The sequence below is a fragment of the Panthera uncia genome, chromosome D2 (assembly GCF_023721935.1).
Source record: "Panthera uncia isolate 11264 chromosome D2, Puncia_PCG_1.0, whole genome shotgun sequence".
Lineage (NCBI taxonomy): Eukaryota > Metazoa > Chordata > Mammalia > Carnivora > Felidae > Panthera > Panthera uncia.
In genome coordinates this window covers 22,271,865-22,292,070 of record NC_064818.1, presented here as the reverse complement: position 1 = coordinate 22,292,070, position 20,206 = coordinate 22,271,865, and the positions used below count along the sequence as shown (strand labels likewise).

Below are 20,206 nucleotides of genomic sequence, written 5' to 3'. Positions count from 1 at the left end.
GAGACCAAGGGATTAATTTAGTTACATAATCTTGGACAAGTCACTTGGCTACCTTGGGTATTAGTTTTTACCTGAAAAATTAAGTGATTGATAATTAAGTATGTTAACATTACATGCTAATTTTTAAATTCTTAATTCCAACTCTTGATTTTGTGGTATATTCACCAGTGTTATATTTCATTAGTATGACTTTGTGAATTTTTAAAAAAATTTTTAGAGAGAGCGATCGAATGCAACTGGGGGAGAGGGGCAGAGGGAAAGAGAAAGAAACCTAAGCAGGAGCCCGATGCGGGGCTCAATCCCTCAACCTTGGGATTATGACCTGAGCCGAAATCAAGAGTCTAACGCTCAACTGACTTACCCAGGGACCCCTTGAGAAATATTTTTAAAATGTGTTACTCTTGTTTCTTTCTGGCATGCAACATATTAGACCATATAGGTTTGAAGAAATAATCTTGTCTCAATTCCAGAGGATTGGGAAGCACTACTCTAACTAAACAGTTAATTCTTTCCACTTTCAATTCATGTGTTCTATGTCCACTAATAATTTCATTTCTTTTGACTATGGATATGTACTAGCATTGATCAGCCTCAGTTTCCCTGTGTCACCAGTGTTTTCACATTAACCTGGAGATCTTTCTGGTATTTCACTGAAACAAAATTCACGGACACAGGTGTGGGCTTTGGGGAGAAGGTTCATGCGGGTAAGATGTGTACCCAGCAGCACAGTGCACTGACAGAGGGGAGCTAGGTTTCACAGCTCTGGACTGCGGTGATCACTACTTCAGTTCAGGCACAACCAGCAGAGCCTGGATGAAAAGACTCCCTGTCTGGTCAAGAATGAGATTGTCAGTCTACCATGTCTCCTTGTTATTCCTCAGAACACTGCTGAACAGATAAGCTGTCCTAAGACCACTAACGAGTGAAAGTTTCTATTTATTTTAAGGGAAGAATGGAAAATCCATGATCTGGGCTCAACAGCCTCTCATTGACCACTACCTTGAGGTGATGTCAAATTCAGCTTTTCTAACCTGGAAATTCAAATTTACCTAAAAATACCTAATGTCCCAAGATGGCAAACTTCCTTCAAGGTTTTCACATTATTTTACCCTATTGCTTAGACAGGGCCAAGAGCCAACATTTAATGTAAGAATTTAGTGTTAGTATTCATATTTCTCTGAAATGTAATTCTTTAAATATATTAAAGTTTGCTCCATTGGGTATAATTTTTATTATACAACTCAGGGCCAAAATAATTTCATCTTGAATGTATCTTTAAAATTAAAATACCTAAACTATATAAGCTTAAAATGTTTGCTCTCTTCAGTAATAATTATAATTAACATCTCAGGGCCAAGATAACTTCATTCTTAATAAATCTCTAGAACTATAAAGTGAGTCAATGGGAAAGTAAGTGGATTAATATACAAAATGTAAAGATTCACACTACATTCTCTGAAATTTCTGAGCTATAGAAAGTGGAAAATGCCTGAAACCACACTGGAGAAGGAGCTCTAAAAAAACTGAACCCAAAACATGAATTTTCTAACTGCCTTTTCCTCTAAAAATCATAATAACAGTATGGCTCTTAAATAAAGGAGGGAAAAATATTGGAAAATTTAAAACATCTTACAAATACTCATTCATTAAACGTTCCCACAGTAATTCAGTGTATTCATACCCTAACCACTGACAGGGGGCTACCTTTGAACAGGCATGCTGCAGTTTTAAGGGCCATTGACGCTGGAAGGCAGGGTTTAGAAGGCGAGAATAACTTACCCATCTAAAACAGGGGAAGACATTTAGGTAGGCAGAGAAATAATTAAACTTGGAACCTGACCAAGACACAAGGGTAAACACTGAAATAGTGCCACACCACGGTAGTATTAAAGTATCCAAAGTAGCTTGGTCATGATATTAGGGGTTATGTGGTTTTTGTGGGTAACACTGGAATTAGAACTAGAATCCAGGTCATAGCTTCCACTTAGGGCCTTTCATCAGTTTCTGACCCTGGAAATGATGGATAAATGATTTAGTCTTCCTGTGTCTATCATTTTTCAATTTATTTATCAGGGAAGTGCCTGGCTAATTCTCATGTAGTTTATGAGGATTATTAAGCGAAAATACATAAAGGGGTTTGTTATCTTGAGACATTGTGTAAATCCACATCACCAAGCCATTTTATTGAAAAATTGGCAGTAATTGGCCCAGGCTAACGTCCGTGAATACACTGAAAATGGAAATGGTTGTGGCACCTAAAGGATCCGCACCTCCCACCCCTTGTCCACATTCTTTCTATGTCTAATCACACTGGGATGAACCAGCTAATGAACATCCAGGCCTGGCAAGGTTGGCTTCAGGCCAAAGGGACAATAACGCGCACATATAGCAATCATACTCTCTCTGTTACAGAGGAGTGATATAAATGCTACAAACACTAACAGTAAAAAAAAAAAAAAGTCAATGAATAGTTAAAAATACACTGCTCACTCCATGGAACATGGCCTCAGTAAAGATGTTTTCAATTTGGGGGCCTGCAAACAATTCTATTACTGTCTAGTAGTTCCTCAGCAATAATTTCAGAGCTGTAGGATGGCAAAGGAGCCCAGGGCCATGATTATACATAAACTATATTTAGATGAAACGTTATCAAATCTATAAAGGAGATATGTTCTGAACTCAGTTTATTTCAACTGCACTCTGCCCTTCCACACAGTAACCAGCTATTACATTCATGGGGTTGTTAACAATAAAGCTTTGTGTGAAACGTGTTCTACCACTATTTCTGGTAAACACTAAACACCCCTTATTAAGCCGAGGACTTTGGCTGATTCTATTCGTATCAAACCATTAAACGTTCACGTAAATAGTGCATTAACATTTGATGATTAACAAGTAACAAGGTATGCTTATGCCAAGCTAACTAATCTTTTGCTCTTTCTAAATTAGTTGTTAATACAGTATGCTTTTTATATATAGTCTCATGTTCAGATAAAAATTAAATCTTTCCCTGAGATGCATTAATATTTGAAACATGTAGTATATTGTTCTATTGATTCACAGTCATTTCTATAAGAAATTATAAATCTTCTTCAAATTTGCAATTCACTTGGTTAATCATTTTGCCTGGAAAATGATGCAAGCCTTTGTGTTGAGGTAGAAGTGGTTTTTGTCTTGGTTTGCTTTGTTTTCTTGGACAGGAAAAATATCCACGCACAGAGTTGAACTGACTGATACATCATTGACAGTTGCTACCAGGACGGCTGTTCCATCACTATTTCCATGCAGCCTTTGGTGTAAATTGCTTATTAGTGATATGTAAAATGGAACAAAGTATCTGAGAGAAAACCTCTCTCAGAGAGTAACCTCTGAGAGTATCTGAGAGAAAGATTTGAAAACCTCTCGTTAGAAATTTGGTGAGAAGACTTACTGAAGAATCAGTGTTTACTGTTAGCAATGTACTCCATTTACTCTTGCAGGAGCAATGTTTACAGTATGACAGGCACTAAGTCTTTACCATGTTATTTTTTCGGTTTCAGTGCCAGATGATTTTGTAAACTGGCAACACACAGCACACTAGGTGCTGTTAGTGAATCTGTTTTGTGATCTTCTGGAATCTCCGATGACTCAACTGAGAATTATGTGGAGATGTTGAACTGAGGTCCTCCATAATTAAGCATCGCTCTTGTTAGCAGAGTGTGGATAATATTTACAGACCTAAGGTGGAGGTTGCCTAATTAACCAATAATAATAAAGTAAGTGAGCACGCTATCAAGGCTGAGTACCTGAATGCTGATTAAAATATCATCTGTGACTTGACCCAGCACTGATTTTATATCTTCAATGGTGAAACCCACTAAAGGATCCGCATCGGAAATGTTGGCTTCTGACTGGAATTCCTCAGGGACTTGTTCTTGATCCAACCCCTGGAATATCAAAAGAGAACAACACTCAAGTGATTTCAGGAGCATTCAGTGAGCTATATGTAACCTCAAGTTCTCTTGGGTACTTTTCTACAAGGAATGATGCCAGTCTCGAAGGAGAATTTGATTTGCTATTATCCTGCATTTTCATTATTCATGAGCATCTTGACAGATCAAGTCACGGTGGCAATCAGTGCTTACTCTTAGGAAAGTGGAGGTGGAGACTGGGGAGGCTGGAGAAGGAGAGATTAAAATTGCTAAACCGTTCTCATCTGGCCCATCTGTGAAGCAACCCTAAAAGAAGTATTTGTATTGAGCTAGGAAAAATCAGAAGGGAAAGAAAATGGAAGAGCATTTGCTTTCTTTCCTCCTGCCCTTAGAGAATATAACACTGAGATAAGGTGAATTAGGAGACAAAAGGAAACATACCTTCACTTCTGCATCCAATGTTGGGGGTGGTTCTATGAATGTTGAATAAATGTCAAATGAGATTCCTTCTTCTAGAGGATCTGGAAGGAGACCACCTGAAGGCTTGACAACCTCTATCATTTGCTGGAGGGGAAGAAAAGAACTGTATCATGATAAAGCCTTTGGTGAGTAACCACAGTTTCCGCCAATCCATTAATTTCTCTCTATATATTATAATGAATATATAATATATAATACATAGCATATACTATATAACATATATAATAGGTAATCAAATTAATTAAAAGTATATGAGATTTAATATATAATTATATATAATTAATATAACTACACATATAATATTTATATTTATATTTATATAATATTTATATATTAAATATATATTTATATAGTTCCAATTCTATTATATTTTAAGTGCTATCTCCTCTGAATTCTTGACACCACTGCCCTGTTAGTTCTCTATTGCTTTTTGGTCTCTGTATCTCTGTATCTTATAATTAGCATTTTATTCTTCCCACTGTCTTATTCTCTTTCTATACTATGTGGTTAGAACTTTATTTTATACTGCCTTGATCTTTAACTGTTTTATGTGTCAGTGTGTCCTTCCTGCTGCCTACAAGCTCTCTGTAGGAAACCATGTTTTAGATCTTCTGCATGCCTTATCCAATTCTGGCAGAGTTTGGGTTCTTGAAACACCCAATGACAGCCTAATGGTGATTGATGTTACTCAGCAGAGTGCGGCTGTTCTTGGGGGCAGTAACAAAGTGGCCACCAAGAACTTCGTGATGAGGACAATAAAGGCTCTAAAGGTTAATGTATAAAAGCCAGCACACTGTAAATCAGGGGAGATTTGCAAAATCAACCAAAAACACTGGGGACAAGACAAGACTTCACCGTGAGCATTGAATAATTCTGTAGCAAATGTGCAAATTTCAGGGAGGGTGATGGGTGGTCAACAGCAGAAATGAAAAACAGGAGTTAAAGAAGTCAACTTAGGCAGTGTCCATTCCACCCTGACTTGGAGGTTAGAAAGAGATGAGGTACTGATGGGATCAAACATCTGAATCATTTAATTAGTTCCTTTTGTTCTGATTCCATGTTTGACAAGCAACGTTTTGATCACAATTTGACTTCCCATCTCAATTGATCTGTAAAGACATGCTCAGTTGAGTGCTTTGATTTTCATGCCTATTACATTCTTCACTGTAAATCAGTACATTGATGTTCTAGTTTGTATAGTAAGCTCTCACGAGCTCATTTTTGAAGCCCTGAGGTGAAGTCACCCACTGTCTGCTGACAAACTCAGACCCTGAGCATACAAGTTTAAAGACAAAACTCTAGAAATGCAGAATATCACCAAATATTCACCATCCTATGGGACCTGGAATATCGAAGTCATCATACATTAATTTCTGACTTCTCCACAATAGTTCATGTTAACTTACCTGTTAAATATGTAATAATGTAATAATGTATAACTTTTGTATTATAATATTTCATCATTTGAATATTAATACTATTATTTATTAAGATAGGTTTGGGAAGGTCTCAGAAGCTAAGCTATTATCTAGCCATCCCTATATGTTTGCATTGAATTCATATTATTAATTTTAATTCAATTTTATAGGAAGTTGCTAGTTTGTATAGATATATAGAAGGACGGAACTGTTAAAACTTTATAGTCAAGGCAATTTAGAAACCAAGCAATTAAATGATTGTCTTATGGTCAACTCATTACTAGTGACAGGACGGGGATTTAGACCCGCTGTGCCAACTTCTTGGCCCATGTGGTTTTCAGTATGCACATCATCATGCCACCATACTTGGAAATTATCGATATTATCAATTGCTTAATCTCTTCTGTTAGGTGACATCTTATATTGTTGTTCACCAGATTTTCATCTCAAATTGACTAAAGGTTAATCAGTATAGAATACAAAAAAAATATCAGAGCAATTCTTTTCTCTCATCATGTTTATACGTGATTTTTTTTCCCCAAATGGGATGTACAAGCATTTTCATCTTCCCACAAAATTATTTGTACCTTTTTTCATCATGCTTGTTTTTCATCCTCCCAAACCTTGCATTGCTCTTTATTTGCCCAAGCTAGGAAAATGAAACAGCTAAATATATTTTAGTGTCCTTTGCAACATTACAGGTAAAATAAATAAGTTGCACATGGGAATCCAGAGACAAGGGCAGATGATGAGGTATTTATTTAGTAGTATAGACTTTAACAGAGGGTGAGGAATAGGAATTTGGGGGAAGTGGAGTTGAGTTAGATATTGGAAAGAGGAGAGAAAGGAACTGAATGGGGTTTCCTGAGTTTACTGTAAGCACTGAAAGAAAGCATGAGGTAATATGCAAAGTAAAACATTTCTTTTCATGAAACAGAATTTTATTTTGTTGCTCTTGCTAAATATGTCTTACAGCTCTGCTTTTCTACACACAGGTAGGGCTTTCTGCTAATTTTCTCTCACCCCTTGGTGGAAGTTCTCAGTAGGTCACCCCTGCATCCTGGTGGTAGCAAATTCTTCCCCCTGCCCCCCTGTGCCCTTCCTTCCATCTGATCATACACGTGACTGCAAGCAGATACGGGTGCTCAGTTTTTTCACTCCATCCCTCACATCCCCTTGGTCTGCATTTCTTTATATGGCTCATCCGAAATACCTGCCAACTACCAGTCTTCCTGGTCTCTGGCACTGGTTGTGTGTGTGTGTGTGTGTGTGTGCACTGGGCACACACTTGGGAACTTGGGTCACTCCCAGCTCTACATTATTATTTTTTTGGTGGAGTGAAGCTCCTGTTTATCTCAAGAAATTCTTTTGCTTGATTTTTATGAATATAGCTCATACAGGAATTCATTTGATTTAATTCCTGCACAAAAACTGGGGGTGAGAATTTCTCTTCTTCAGAGTGTCTTGCATACTATCAACGAATCAAATCACAGCTACATTTTTCTCTTTCACAAAGAGTTACATTTGGCTGTCTGAGTAAAAACACTGTAAAGGAAAGAAAAGTCCGGTTTCAAATGGGAGTAAATATAAAGTCATTTCATTAATAAGAAAGCGTACCGTCAAATATATAGTTTGAAATAAACATAATACCAGAAGCATCATAGTGCTTTTTCCCCCCACTAAGTAGTCTTTTTCAAAAACAAGTTTAAGGAAAATTAGAATCAATAATTGTGGTGAGAGCACAGAGCCAGCAAATATGTTTAAATGAAACCGTCTGATGCAATACTTTCTTAAAAAAATACAATTAGGCCTTTGTATTTTTTTTTTAACAAAACCTCATGTTTTACAACATCACTGGTTCTGTAATAAAATCTATTTAAAACAGAAAGACATGGTCAGCTTTATTAAGTTAGATTTTCTGAAAGAACGTTATAATTTCCTCAAGTCTATGAATAGTTGAAGCAAATTAAATAAAGCTAGTTTTATAACTATTTTTATACATTCCTGTAGCATTGTAATTGTCTCATATTTTTTTTCCTAAAAAGTCTAATACGTTACCTCTTAAACCTCAAAAAATAAAAACAGAAGAAAGATCAAGTGTGTTTATTAAAAAAACACTCCTCTTTGGTACCCTGTGTTAGCAACACCCTTTCTTCTTCTATAAGAGAATAGCACCCATAATCTTCAGATCAAGAAACAAAGGAAAAGACTTTAAGTGACTTGCCTGAGGCCTAATGCTGAGATTAAAAATCAGGAGTTTCTGATTATACACATACATCCATTTGGCCAAATGATTGGTTTTGCTTGACTTTCAAATACCCCCTAAATATTACTTTGAATGTAAAGCAATAAATGTGTTTCTCTTGCCATTTTTGAATGCTTGCACACAAATGGATATAATAAAAACAATCATGTTGTTCCATGTGAATGCCATTTATATTTTTTCTGATAATGAGCAGACCATTTGAACCAAGGTGAGTACATTAAAAGCTCTAATAAAGAAGAGAATAGATTTCTAAACAGAATAATGGACTGTTAAGTGAACATACAATAAATAACATCTACAGATGTGGTCGCTAGAAAATTAGTTTTGCATAACTTACCACTATACATTTCCCCCAGATGTTATCTGTTACATGAAAATTAACTTAAGTTAGTTATATTGTTCATTATGTGCATACTGCATTAGCATTATTTAAGATGGTTTACAATCTGAGCTTTAGTGGAATTGTACTATGGTATTTAAAGAATATCAAGTAAATGGTTTTTTGGCATAATTTAATACTCGTAAGTACAAAATTTCATCGCTGAACATTATGTAGGTTTTAAAAAATCCAAGATCTTTACTTTACAAGCCAAATGAAATCACTAGAATACTTTTAAGACTTTACATATTCAGTATGAAATGGACATCCATCATGGGAATAAATGATAGGAATTTTGAACCCCCCTGGAACTAAGTACAGGGACAGTTTAGGTTTACAAAATGCTGACAGGAATTAGAATCTGCTTCAGATCTTTACTATGTCTGAGAAAAAGTATAAAAATTTTATCTGAAAACTGCATTACTTCCTGCTTTCTTTTTCTACTTTGTGTGTTAACATCATTGATAGTATCAACTCTGGTTAATTGTTTTTGCTATTTATTTGTTTTTGTTATTGTTTTGTTTTTTGTTGTTTTTATTGTTACTTATTTTACTCTTTTATTGTTTTCCATTGGCAAAAAAAGGTAGATGATTTGTGGGTAGTGTTTGTACTGATGAAATCTATGATCAAAGTGGCAATTATTAAATTATTAAATACAATTATTAAATTATTCAAGATATTAAAAAATGTCATTGAAATGAAAACTTTCCACTGTTTTGAATGGCAGGAAGCAAGATAAATCTGTTAAGCCTTTTCTGAGCGATAGAAATACATACAAAAAACTGGTATGCTTTAAAAAGACATTTGTTTCAAATTGTCAGATGATGACTTCATATGTAAATCAAAACTTACTACAAAATGTCAAAGTTTCAAAAAGCAAACTTTATTGCACACATTTCCCAATACTAACTAAGGAGAAAAGGCACAAAAATTCCTGTAATGTTTTAACTATTTTCTCCCCTTGAAAAAAGGCATTACTCATTTGCAAGTCTAATGAAGTAGTACATGTGTGGTTCTGGAAATTTTTAACAAAAATCGTAACCCATTGCCCACAATATACTACACAAAAAGTAACAACATATGAATGCCACCTGTAAAATGCAATAAACTCTGGTAATGTCATACTGAGGCCATAAATTTGAAATCAAAAGAGAGGAAATTCACAGGCTAAGATTATCAGAGAAACTTCAATTAATCCATTTCTAAAGTGTTTTCTTTTGTGTTCAGGCCATTACAAACTTCTTAATATACCCTGTAAATGTAGAATATCAATTCTGCTACAAGAGCCCTCCTCCCCCTTTGCATTTTTGACTTGGAAATAAATTTGCAAATGCAGCACATTAATTTTCTTTCCTGTGCTTAATATGCAGTATTTACATTTTGAAAAGGTTCAAAATGTTGCCAGGCTTCTGCAGGGTATGAATAGACATCTAATAGCAACTTCTATTTTTATCCACAACATACCGGCAGTTTGAACATCTATAACTTAATAGAGCTTTGAGACCACCAGATCCACATGCTAATCACCTGAACGGTGATGGGTGACACAGGACAAGTTAGGACAGGAAATGAAGACTACCCATTCCAGCTGAAGCTGCAAAGAGGAATTTAAGTTGGCAGGCTGCAGTAAACCAAATTGCAGTCTGGCTAGGACACTTGAGTTAACACCTTGTGCCCATTTTTATTTATATCCCCTGATTTGATCTTGTTTAACTTGGGCTTGACATTTTTTTTTTTAAAGTTAAATAACTAAAGGAACTGATTCCAGAATATTTTAGACATCTTTAGCATTTCCAAGCCATAGTTCTGCTTAAGGCCAACATTACAATTTGAAAAGAAATCTGAGTACTCCTATCTTAATGACCTCCGACAGCAAAATCCTCTCTAATGAATTTGGAAAAAAAGTACCTTCTCATAATGTAAATGCAATTTAAAAGAAAAAGATGTTTTGATCTGGCTGTAGCATAAACATTTCCTGAGGGATAGAACAATTCTTCAGATACCCAGATATTTTCTAAAGATGGCAATAATCTGGAAGATAGACCACTGAATTACAGGCTTTAGACTTGGCTCTATTCCTAATTGTGTGATGCTAAGAAAATCCCTAGGCCTCAGTTTGTTTATCTGTAAAAGTAGGATAATGATAATTGCTACCTGGCTACTTCGTTGAATTGTTTCAAGCACAAATTAGGTAATGTGGATGAAAATTCTGGGAGTTCTTCAAAGGGAAAGTATTATTAAACCCAAAGGTGTATTATTATTATTTATAATTACTGTTATTATTGAAAGGATCATTTTTCTAAAGCCAGAACTGAAAGAGTAGAGTAACCATATTAAGAATACTGGTCCATGCTATGTCTATATGTAATTGTTCACATTGCCCAAAGAGTCCAGCTAACTCAGAAGAATTTGTTAATAAGTACATGCCATCATCCTGTTTCTAAATAGTCACAGCCTTTAAATTACCAAACACATATCCAATGCCATCTTATTTGAAGAATTCCTTGGACCCAAATAACTTCCCTCTGGAGACCTAGATAGCATGACATACTTCTTTGTTGTGTGGCACGCTCAGGACTACAGCAAGACACCTATTTAGAAAAGGAGAATGTTTATATCTAACTTTCAAAAGTAGAAAATCTGCTTCTCCCCCGACCCGCCCACCCCCCCTCAACCCCCAACCCCATTTATCATTCTTTTCACCTTTTGTTTCTCAGCAACCGATGTGGTCTGTGGTTGTCCAGACTGAGTTCATTTCAGAAAGATTTCCTTTAACAGATTTCATCAAAAGTAAAGAGTTAGGGCACATAGGACACATTTTTAGCATGTCCTTCTTGTGAAAATTGAAACACTGGAGCTCTTGAACCTGCTAAGTTCAACACTGTACTTCTGATTCTTAGATTGACCTTATCTTGTGACTTCCTAAGGGTCAGAGAGCGAAAGTCTGGCTGGTTCTATTAGATATAGTTGGAAAATAACTAATGCTTTTCAAAAATATTTTTTAAAAGCCACTCAGAGTATATGTGCTTAGCTTATACGCTAAAACGCATATCCTTGAATTCAGTATAAAGTATTTCAAAAAGTTCTGATCATGGATAAATTTGTTTTGGTTTTATCTTGGTGTTCCATGTAAAGTTTGATGGTTTTTATTATTTAAAATTGAGGAAATACTCTAAATTATCTCCTATTCTAAGAATTTGAAATTAAGTATCAGTATCTGTAAATTAGCATAATAAAGATGATTATGCAATTATCTTTGTGGAAAGCTTGTTTTGAATTTTCAAATATAAATTTTAAAAATTGATTTTATATATGTTGCATTTTAATTACATCGTATGATAACTTCTGTGAAGACAAAACTATTGCATGGCTTTTATATTTGAGAATATTCTTTTTGAACAAGTACCTGTAATTTACCGAAATTATAGGAGATAATAAATTATAATGGTTAGAAGGGAAACTACAATAAATGAAGGAACCCTAAGTCCTTGGTGCTAGTCTTTTTCTTTTCATGGACTTCCTGTTATTTTCACAGTTTAAACTACCTGAGTAAGAGGAGGCTGAAACTATTTGGATAAAGCTATCCATGTAATTTATTTAACTTCAAAGCATACCAATTGACTTGCACTTCAGTCCTGAAGTCATCAAGGGTTGTAAGCAAAAAAACAAAACAAAACAAAACCCCCCAAAAACAAACCAAAACAAACAAAAAACCCTTCTTAACACTATACTGAAATTAATTTCATTTAGAAATATAAAGCTTTTTTAGGCTAAATGAGAATATCTTTAAAGTACTCTGAAATCCTTAGAGAAGTCAACATAATATTATTATTTCTGACCTCTTGGACTCAAGATGTCTATTTTAAGTAATCTGACATTAAAAATGTGCTGACAAATATAGATTAAAAAACAACACAGGAAGTTGTAAATCAGTTGGTAACCCTTAGCATCAAGGAAATAAGAGACCATGAAAATGTAGTCATTTACTTTAGTCAACCTCAACCTTAATTTTTAACTAAAGAAAATTCACAGAAGGCATGATGTTTACATTTTGGATATTTTATTCATAGTTTGTGTGTTTCCTTTTTCTCCAGTGGGCTCATAAATTATTACAAGGAAACATGTTGTCACAGTTATAAATATTTCCCCCTCAGCTTAGCTCCCTTCACCCACCCCACCCCCCTTTTTTAAATCTCCATTAAATGATTCTTTAACTGCTATAGTCATTCCTCTATGATCAGCGGGTCAGGCTTTTCTTGCTTAGGAGGGAAGTGCTGCTGATTACTCTTGTGGGCCTGGCATTTAGAAACAAAGCTCTCTCAGGGAGCACCCCGGCCCTTCCTTCCATGCAGGGCAGTCCATTGTTATATACATGGGGGTGTCATTATTTCAGTAACTGAACAAGAGTCTTGTCTTTCCTTCCCGGGAAGAGCTCTAGGCCCTCTAAGTTTCCGAGGCTTTTCACGGAATCTAAATTCTTGGAAATTAACTACAAGACTGATTTTGTGGACAATGGCACATACAGCAATAGATTTTTTTCAAAAAGGCCCTTTCACCTATACTCTGTTAAAAACAAACTGAAATAATAGCAACTCTGAAAATCTTAGGTGGTGTTTGTATTCCAGATTTGAGTGTTTTAGCAATCTAGATTTTTTTCCCTTTACATGCACAGTCAGAGTCTTGGACTGGATCTGTCCCTCAGTAGAGAGTATCTCTGGAACATGTTTTCTTTATTTGTAAAATTAGGGGGTTAGACTAGGTCATCTCTAGTTCAGTCACAGATGCTGTATCCTATGTTACTAAACTTCAAGTGGCCTTTTCTCTACACAAGACTCAAAGTTGCCAGCCTGTGCAGATCCTCAGATTCAGTATTTTTCTGTCACAAAGTTGGAGACTATTTGGATTACAGTCTTCGTACTTAATGGAATCTTATACAGGTTGCAGCTTGTCCATTTATTTCTACTTAATTATCTCCTGCAAACCTGTTTCTCCTTCATTTTCTTTATCTCTCAATGACATCACCATTTTCTTGGTCTCGGGACTCAAAATTTTGAGATTGTCTTCAGTTGTTCCCTCTCCCTTAGCCCTACCATTCAATCAGGTGTTGGGGGCACCTTCAGATATCTGTCACACCTTCTTCCTTCTTCTTCTTAGCATTCCTACCATGTAGCCTCCAGATCCAAGATCTTGCCTTTACAGATCCTGAGCTCCAGCCATACTGGATTACTCCCTACTTTCCCACTAAGCATGCTACTATAACATAGTGGGTGCTCAATAAATATTCGCTGTATGAAAAGAGTGAGCCAGCTAGCCAGACATCATGGGTGGGGGTCCTTTCCCAGAAGTGAGTCTTGTGCTGCCCTCTTTGCTGGGAGGGCATTTCTTCCTCATCCAAGCTAGTCAATATTCCATTTGCCCTTCCAGGTTAGCTCATTCACCTCAGTGGAGTTTTTCTTGATCCCCTTGTTCTTCAGTTTTTTGTTTGTTCCCCTTGTACAGTACTTGTTACCTCGTACTTTGAGTTATAGCCATGCATGAGATATCTCCCACCACTTTGTGGAAACAACTTGAGGGTATAGACCATGTCATTCATCTTGAGACAGTAGCTCAGGTCTTTGTACAAAGATGGCACTCGTTAGGTGTTAGGTACTACATTAGGGTAACATTTCATTTAAGAGTTTTCAGGGCTGGGGTGCCTGAGTGGCTCAGTTGAGCATCGAACTTCAGCTCAGGTTGTGATCTCATGGTTCGTGAGTTCCAGCCCCTCATCAGGGTCTGTGCTGACAACTCAGAACCTGAAGCCTGCTTCGGATTCTGTGTCTCCTTTTCTCTCTGCCTCTTCCCCACTTGCGTCTTTCTCTGCCTCTCAAAAATAAAGAAATGTAATAAAAAAATAAAAAAAAGTTTTCAGGGTTGCGAATTTGTTTGATGTGCTATGATTCAGTTTAAAAGTTTGTCATGAAAAATTATGCCACTTGGAGAAGGAAATCTAATGGTTTGTTGTTGCATCTGTGCAATACCTGTATTTCTCAGTTATGAACGGAGTCCTGGGTATTTGTTTGATTATCATAATGCCAAACGACAAAACAAGCTCTGACTGACTGGATTGCATTGCTTAAACTGACTAATGGTTGTTTTACACAGCATAGTTTAAAATTCTAAATCATTCATCAGAGATACCACTTCCCCCACATAGCTCCTGATGGATGTACCGTCAGAAAATCCTTAAGTTTTCTGAGTTGCCCACCTCCAGGCTCCCATGATTCACATTGCTTTTCATAGGCCACCCACCGGCATCCCCAATCCCCCAAGTACTGTGAATTGAACCCAGTGGAGTTGTGGCAGCACTGGTCACCAAGCAGTAAAATGAACATTGATGATGAAGAAAAGAAGCTCTTGTTTATTGGGAATCTACTCTGAGTTTGGAATGGGACTAGTTAGAAAGCACACTATAAATATTAGGTACTTCAATTCATGCTACATTGTGAGGAGAGGTTTTATTGAACTCATATTTTGGATGAAGAACGTAAAGCTCACAGGGTTAAGTAACTCAGTCAAGGTCACACAACTAGAGAATGACAAATTCGTCAGAACTTGAACCCACATCTCTTTGGCTCCAAAGCCCATGCACCCAACCCTTGGTGGCAAGTGGAATCCCATTTGTGTGTGTGTGTGTGTGTGTGTGTGTGTGTATTGTCCCAAAAATGATTCTCTCTGGTTTACAGGTGAAAAAATGGGTTCAGACAAGTAAAATGATATATACACACTAAGGATCTGAAAGTATAAGTTCTCAGGGAATTTCAGAAAGAGTTTGTTCTCTGGTTCCTCACAGTCCTACTGTGCACAGTTCCAAAATACTCAACAAAAGATATGGAGGATTTATTTTTTTTTAAGATGGCAAGATATAAAAGGCATTTGGCTTATAAAGAAATTTGAGAACATGCTTAATTCATTTCTGTAAGCAGGAAAGTATATGAGCATCCGTTTGCTTTTGGTGACGAAAACTGCATGTTCCTGCTCAAATAGCATTTTGTCTCATTTGTTGTAATTGTAATTACTGTTTTCTTTGGAATCACAGTTTTTTCTAGGAACAGGCATATGCAGAAAAGCAACCAATAACATAGACAGTTAAAAACACATTGAGAAATGAGTATGGTTATGTGAACAAATCTCTTGTGATTATTCTTCCACTGTGTGCTGTAATGTGCTTTAAATCCATTTCCATATTTTTAATTAACACTTAGTTCCAAAAAACTTTCTGGAGGCCATTTAAATCACAAATGGAGGAAAAAACAAATTTGCTTTATCAGAAAATTGACTATAGACTATTTTGGTGGCTTTTATTATTTTTACATTTTAATGATTAAAATTAAATATAGTCCGATTACTCACAACAGAAGGCAGTGAAATAATTTTCATGGCTGATATAATTTTAAAGTCAAACCTGGGTGAATGAGATATTAGTTCTCTTGTGGATGAGTTTCATTGTCCATCCTGTGGCTCTAATTCCTGATCAGTCCCATCCATTTCATAAAAGGAATTAGACAACTGTACCAAGTTACTCTTCTAGCAGAGCCCAAGTGGTGCATTGGCTTTATCTCAACAGCTGTCCTATAGGGACTATAGTGTTTGTGCTGTCTTATAGATTTTAGACACCTGTTTTCAGTTTGAATCATTATTTTTTAAATGTCTATTTATTTATTTTGAGAAGGAGAGAGAGAGAAAGGGGCAGAGAGAGAGAGGGAGAGAGAGAAGCCCAAGCAGGCCACCTTGTCAGCACAGAGCCCAGTGTGGGACCCAGACCCATGAACCATGAGATCATGACCTGGCCAAGAGTCAGATGCCTCACTGACTAAGCCACCCAGTCTCTCCAGATTCATTTCTTTTGAGTGAAAAACAGACTGAACAAACATTATTTTAAAATTCTTTGCCCCCAAAATACGATCTGCTATTTTGAAACACAGTCATTGTCACAAGTAAAAGGCATAAGTGCAGCTCTCAGAGGATGGTTATTCATACCTGGTCCTACAACAAAGGCCACTGTCCTTGTCTAGAGAATGGGGATAACAGTCGTTCCCCACTGCAAGGGTTTTGTAAAGATTAAATCAACATGTGTAAAGCACTTACACAGTGCCAGGCATGTGGAAACAGCTTAAAAGCGTGAAGCTTGATTTTTTAAAATATATTTTTTCATGTCACATATTTATGTCTACAACAACAATAAACAAAGGGTAGGGTAGGGACTTGGTCTGTTTTGTTCCCCACTTCATTACCTGGCAGGTGGCTGGTAAATACTGAGAAAGTAATAAATATTTACTGAATAATTAAATGTAGGAAATCTTTGTGGTCAATAGACCATTCTATCACCATTTTCCCCCCTGCTATTAACATACAGGGTGCCAAATTTTAAGATTTTTTTCTGTTTCTCTTCCCTGCTACCAGCCCATGCCCCACACCTCGATCTTCTACTGTGACCTATAACTAAGACTTCCCCTCATCTGTGCGTCCAGTCTGGTCCCTTGACTTGACATTTTCCTCCCCATTAATGGTTAGATTCTTCCAAAAGGTGCTCGTGTGAAATGGAGTCCTGCCAAATGAATACATTGTAGTGGTAAGACTGGAATATAAGCATGAGTGTAGCCGGTTCCCTGATGAAGAAATTATTCAGGACAGGAAAGCCCTTGAAGGATCGTTCTGGTTTTCACACTTGTATGAACACAGCCCTGGCATGAGGGGTTGCTAATGAAGCCAGAGAATGTGGCCCAGCATGTTAATTTACTTGATTCAGGGAACTTCCTGGTATTTATAAATGAACTTCATACATTAGGCAACTGATATTTAGATAAGAAAATCAGAAAACAGCACATGCTGTAATATAGTGCTTTAACAGATTGTAATATCGATTGATTCCAGCAAAGCTACCATCATTTAAGTAATCAAAAACAAGCAAGGACAATGAGCTACTGTTTTGAAATCCTGCTAGAAATAAGAAACCAGGACTGAAACCATTCAAATATTACAGGTAAATTGCAAAACTAAGCCATAATACCAATTGGGTTAATCTAATTATACAGTCTGCAACTAAGGCTTAACAGATTTTGGATTGGAGTATCATTGGAAGTTTCAGCCATCTGATTATCATCATTGCCCTAAGATGAAGCTTTTACCTTTGAAGGATATGGTGTTCAAGGCATGTTTTGAAGAACAGATAGAGTATCAAAATGTTATGAAAAGGCACATTCTATTTCTTCAGCTTCTAGTTGTATTTGAAACATTTTATTTCTGTTCATCTCAGCAATGATTGCAAATACTAAGAAACAACTGGGAAGATGATATTTTACAGTAATTCGTTATTCTAAAGGATACCATTTTCCTTACAGTTTATTTGTTGTAATCAGTTTGTTTACTTGCTTATTGGAAAGTAATTTTATTTTTGGTTGTAGACACAGAAGCACAGCATTATAACTGATTTATTCTTTTATTAGATTGATTTTTCTGCTGGTATATCATAAGGCATTTTATTATTTTAGCAAGAATTTTTTAAAGCGTTTGCTGCTACATCTCTGAACTTCACCATCTCACTAGCATCTGTCAGATTTAATCACCTACAGAACTACCTTATAAAGATTACCTTATCAGAAAAAGTGTCAACTTGTGAGCTTAGGTGTGAGAATTGCAAAATAAAGCTGAGCTACACTAACAACTGCTGTGCTAATTTATTGTAAATTATGTTTTTTTGTTTGCAGAGATAAGATACAGAAGTGCTTCTATTTAAATTCATTTCCTATTATTTTAACATAAATACCAAATAGCTCGACAAAAAATGTGAGAACATAGAGTATTCCTTAAATAGGTTCTAGTAATAGTGAAATTTATTTTTTAAGCTATTGGTACCAGTCTTGTCACATTGTTCTAGGTGCAGAATCAGACAGCACAATTAAGGCAAAACATGGATGTTTAGAATATTATATGGAAGTTGCTGATTGTCATGTGAAGAGTGATGATTTATATGATATGAACTGGAAATAATTGCATAGCAAGCTGGTCTACAACAAAGCCTTAATTCACTGGGCTGACACTATAAACTCTTATAATGTGTCGACCTGGCACCAGCCATGATGGATTATGGCTGTTCAGAACACATAAGCACATCCCTTTCATGAGCATTCTGGGAACCGTAGTTCAGATGACCCCAGTAAAAACAACTACAATGGTTTTAGCCAAGCTGGTTCTCTAAGAAATGTAAAAATCATGATGAGTCATTATGTTATTAAAATTCAGAACTAGGTGGCAATGAATCACATGAAGTTATCACCTTCATGTCATCAAAGGGAGTATAAATTGGGTCCTATAAAGTACCATGAGTCTCACTGCATTTTTAACTAGATGAACCTCTTATATAAACAAGGTTTTATTATTATATTTATTGTTATTATTATTAAAACTAGAGTGAAATTTAGTGCACATAAAAGTGAAGGGCTAATGTTGCTAGCTTGAGCCAGAAAGAGGATAGGCCTGTATTTGTAGACTGGTTACGTAGCACTGTCATTACATTTTGACCTATTCTTGTCCTTATGAGTCATTGCCAAACATGGGAATTTGTTTAATTCTTAAAAATGCATTAGTGGATGAGGCATGTGGTAAGAGGTCCTCAAATCAATTTTGTTTTTTAAGTTAAAATAGAATTTTAACATAGTTCTCTCAAGAGAACTTGAGAACCAGCTATAGGTCACCTCAAATGTTTCATTATCCTCTGTCCCCTCTTTTTTTTTTTTTTTCTCTGTCCCCTCTTTTAATACACTGGATCTAGACATACCATTTAAGAGAAAAGTTAAAACACCACTTTGCTGGCTTTGCTATGACCTTCTGCTAGTAAGCTGTATGCTGTATCATATCACATATTTAAAAGAGTTTTGCCTCGGGGCGCCTGGGTGGCTCAGTCGGTTAAGTGTCCGACTTCAACTCAGGTCACGATCTCGCGGTCCGTGAGTTCCAGCCCCGCGTCGGGCTCTGGGCTGATAGCTCAGAGCCTGGAGCCTGCTTCAGATTCTGTGTCTCCCTTTCTCTCTGCCCCTCCCCCGTTCATGCTCTGTCTCTCTCTGTCTCAAAAATAAATAAACGTTAAAAAAAATTAAAAAAAAAAAGAGTTTTGCCTCTTGAGTAAGATTTTGATTTCAGTTCAATTCAGTTGATCTGGGTGCATTCCATCCAGGTAGGACTTCTGCACTCACAGGATTACAAATTATAACTGGAGGTGAAGTTAGAAGGCAGGGGATACAAAATCAATTATAACAATATGTGAACATGGCTACAACTGGGCTAGAATAGGGGACTACAAGATTAGTCATACTTTATTTAGCAAATGACTGAATGATGTACTAGGTAGGAGATCAGTCAGACAAAGACACTAGCAAGGAAGGGAAGGGCATGGTGGAGTATGCGGGTGGATACCACTGTCAGCTATCTACTCGTCATATAATGATCCAAACCCAGAGGAATAAGTGGCATTAAACCACTTGAATATAAAAATATCTTAAAACAAATTTGATTCTTGAAGAAGTTGAGCACAATTATTAATTTGAGCATATTATTTGATTATAAGGAAGTGTATTATTGATTATAAGGAATTGAGTGTATTATTTGATTATAAAGAAGAACAGAAGAAATACCATTGTTGGTTAATGGTTACTTTTACTTAAAATGTTTATAGTTGGAGGGATACAAATAGGCCTCTGGTCATAGATTATGGAAA

The 20,206-nt window shown here is 36.2% G+C and overlaps 1 protein-coding gene across 2 annotated transcripts in view; it reads right to left on the bottom strand.

Moving 5' to 3' along the window:
* CABCOCO1 (ciliary associated calcium binding coiled-coil 1) overlaps positions 1-20,206 on the bottom strand; it is a 142,538-nt gene that overhangs the window by 26,695 nt on the left and 95,637 nt on the right. For both annotated transcript variants that reach the window (XM_049645100.1, XM_049645102.1), the window contains exons 6-7: positions 4,353-4,475; positions 3,786-3,926 (exon numbers count right to left, since the gene is read on the bottom strand). In XM_049645100.1, coding sequence (XP_049501057.1) covers positions 3,786-3,926; positions 4,353-4,475 — 264 coding nt within the window. The remainder of the gene's footprint in view (positions 1-3,785; positions 3,927-4,352; positions 4,476-20,206) is intronic.